This window comes from Talpa europaea (assembly GCF_964194135.1).
Source record: "Talpa europaea genome assembly, chromosome: 15".
Classification (NCBI taxonomy): domain Eukaryota; kingdom Metazoa; phylum Chordata; class Mammalia; order Eulipotyphla; family Talpidae; genus Talpa; species Talpa europaea.
The window spans coordinates 5694229-5697573 of NC_140083.1; the positions used below are offsets into that span (position 1 = coordinate 5694229).

Here is a 3345-nt window from a genome sequence, read left to right on the forward strand (position 1 = left end):
GCAAGGCTGTGCTGATCAGGACAGGGGAGGACACAGTCCTGCCGGAGACCAGCAGTAAAATGCTCAGTAACAGGGGCCTGCCCTGGTGGCGCAGCGGTTGAGCGCTGGGCTGTGAAGCTGCCCGCAGCCTCTGCAGCACCGGTTGGTTCCCAGCCGCTGGCGAGGGTCCCACAAAAGAGAAAAAAAAAAAAAAAAAAGGCTCAGTAACAGCTGCTGTGCGAGCTGCCAGTATTAAATGACCCAGGACAGGGCGGGGACGGGAGAGGGGCTCGGTCAAGGGTGGAGGAAGCGGAGCCCAGAAGGTACCGCCAGGGTTGAAGGGACAGGCACAAGGATCGCCTCCAGCCAGCCCGGCGGGGGACACTCTGGGGCGGCAGGCGCTGGGCCGGGGAGACACAGTTCCAGCTCCTGGGGCACCATCCCCGGGTGGGCGGGAGCCCCAGCGCCTGCACTGCTGCTCAGGGGGCGCCCGACGTCGGCGCCGCGCCCGGGCCCGGTGGAAGAGGAACGACGCGGAGACACCCAGACGCGTTCAGGCGCTTTATTCCCCAGCTGGGGCGCACCGGGACCCTCCAGCCTCCGCGCCCGCGGCGGGCTCCCCGCGGGGCCCCCGGGCCCAGCCGCCCCCCGCCGGCGGCCTGGCGCGCGGCCGCACGTCCCCGGGGCAGCCGGCCGGGCCCAGGGGCGCGGGGCCCAGGGGCGCGGGGCGCACGCGGCGGAGGGCGCGGCGGGCGCGGCGGGGCCGGCCGCAGGGCCACAGGCGGCGGAGGCGCGCGCGGAAGTGGCGCGAGGCGAGCGCGTAGACCAGCGGGTTGAGGCAGGAGTTGGCGTAGGCGAGGCAGTGCGAGGCCAGGCGGCAGGCGTAGGTGGCCGGGCTGAAGGCGAAGCGGCCGAACCAGAAGCAGAGGATGAGCGCGTGGTGCGGGCCCCAGCACAGCGCGTAGAGCGCGGCCACCGCCAGCATGGCCCGCCCCGCGCGGCCCGTGGCTCTGCGCCGGGCCTCGGCCGCCGCCGCGCCCGCGGGGCCCACGGCGGCCCACAGGAAGCGCAGCGTGCGCGCGTAGGCCAGGCTCACCACGGCCACGGGCAGCAGGTAGCCGGCGGCGAAGGTGGCCACGTCCAGGGCGCGCCGGCGCGCGTCCTCCCAGGCGGGCACGCAGAGCTCGAGCGCGCCGTAGCGCACGGTGCCGTAGTAGCTGAGGTAGGGCGCGGAGAAGAGCGCCGCCAGCAGCCAGACCAGGCCCACGGCGGCGCGCGCGTGGCGGGGCGTGCGCAGGGCCCGCGAGCGCAGCGGGTGCCGCACGGCCAGGTACCTGCGGGCGGCGGGCGGCGGGTCAGCGCGGCGGGCCCGGGGCCACCCCCCGGCCGTGACCTGCGGAGCCCGGGGCCTCGATTCCACTCCCGCCCCCAAGCCCGAAGCGTGAGGATGAAGGGCGGAAGGCAGGGCCCGGACCGGAGCACGGGCGCTGGGCCAAGGCCATCAGCCAGCGGGAGCCTGGCTTTGACCCCAGGTTTCAAGGCCTGAGAGCGGGTGTGAACACGAGCTGCGCCACGTGTCGGCAATAAGTGTCTGATGCAGCCTGATGAATTCATCCCGTTGGCCATTCATTCCACCCTCACCTGCTGGTCTCACCTGTGCTGACGCTGAGACTCGGAGCCGGGGAAGCCGGCCTGGAGTTAGGGCAGGGCGGGCTGGGGGCTGGGGCCCGCGGGCTATCATCTTCCCTGGGTCTCCCACTTTGTGTCCTGGTCCCTCTCCCCACCCCCACCCCCATTCTCTCCTTCTTAAAGCCAGTGAAAGTCTGTCTGGGTCTTTCCTCCCCAGCCCAGCCCCAGCCAGACCCCTGAGCCCCACCCCGGAGCCCCACCCCCGAGCACCTGTCCACTGAGACCGCCGCCAGCGTGAAGCTGCTGGCGTACATGGTGAGGTAGATGAGCAGGTGCACGGCCTTGCAAACCAGGGCCCCGAAGAGCCAGGCGTCCAGCGTGTAGATGGCGGCCTGGAAGGGCACGCAGCACAGGATGAAGCAGAGGTCGGCCACCGCCAGGTTGAGGATGAACAGGTCCGTGGTGCTGCCCGGCTCCTGCCAGGCACTCACACCAGGCTGCAGCAGCACGGCCAGCACCAGCCCGTTGCCCACTGTGCCCAGCAGGAAGATGAGGGCAAAGACCACAGGCACCGCCACAGTCCCCACACTGCCCGGGCTGTCCAGCGAATTGTTCTGGGCGTCAGCCATCTCCCCATTAGACGGGCACCTGGGGACGAGAAGCTGGAGCCTTCAGACAGGAGCCCCCAGCCCTCCCCGGACCAGGAACCTCGTTCCTCCAGCCTGGGCCTGGCCAGGTCTTCTGGGCTGGCAGCTTATGGGGACGGGGATGCGGGGAGGAACGGAGCCAGGGGGCGTCACTGAGACCCACTGTGCAAGCTCCTGGCACAGCCACATTGGCCGCTCAGGCGGGTGTCTCAGTTCCCTAGGGAACACGGCCGTACCCCAGGGTGGGCAGGGCTGATTAGGTGGTGACGGCCACCTCCAACCAGCGTCGCAGGAGAGTGGGGCGAGGGCCCGGCGGGGCCAGGGAAAGGGACTCCAGCCTCTGTTCCCCTTCTCAGTGGGGATCTGGAGCTCAGGGAAGACTCCTGGACATGGGTCGCCGTCAGCCAAACATGGGTGACACCCCTGCGTCATCGGAGTCCAGTCTAGGGAGGGCCCGGAGAGGCACAGCTGGGGAGGCCGCATAAGACTGTGCTCCCTCTTGCGCGGGAGGAAACTGAGGCTCAGAGATGGGCCATAGGAGCCTCGTGTCACACTGAGTGGCAGATCTGGGGCTCCTGCCGTCCCGGGACCCCCAGTGCCCAGGGTGGAACGCTCGTCTGCTGGTCTGTAACAGGTGGGACCTCAGACAACCTGTGTGTGCTGTGGGCAAACTGTGCCCTCCACCCCTGCCCGCCCACAGCCCACGTCAGCTACTACCTGTGGATCCCTCTGCGACGGGACAAATTAAGGACGAAGGGGGACCGGACAGGGAGAAAGAAAGGTGCTCTCTGCCCCCACCCCCAGCATGCAGCATGCCCCTGATGCCCAGGATGGGCAACACCCACCTCAACCCTGGGCACTGGGTCCCTGCTCGATCCTGGGCAGCCCAGCGGCTGACGCTGCCTCCTGCCTCAGTGGCCGCCCCTTGGTGGCTCCCTGCAGGTACAGGTCTGCCTCTCACTTCTCCCTCTTCTCCGTCAAGGCCCCTCCTCTCCTCGGCCCCCCTCTGCTGAGCCGGACTTGGGCCCTCCCTCTGGAGTAGCCACTGGCCACCTCCTCCTCAGCCCCTGATTTCCCTGGGGTGGCATGG

The 3345-nt window shown here is 69.7% G+C and overlaps 1 protein-coding gene across 1 annotated transcript; it reads right to left on the minus strand.

Moving 5' to 3' along the window:
* Positions 1-541: 541 nt before the first annotated feature.
* GALR3 (galanin receptor 3) lies at positions 542-2237 on the minus strand (the record flags this gene model as incomplete). Its single annotated transcript, XM_084254898.1, has 2 exons — positions 542-1313; positions 1879-2237. The coding sequence occupies 2 exons, from the start codon at positions 2235-2237 to the stop codon at positions 542-544; spliced, it is 1131 nt and encodes a 376-aa protein (XP_084111024.1).
* Between the last annotated feature and the right edge of the window lie 1108 nt (positions 2238-3345).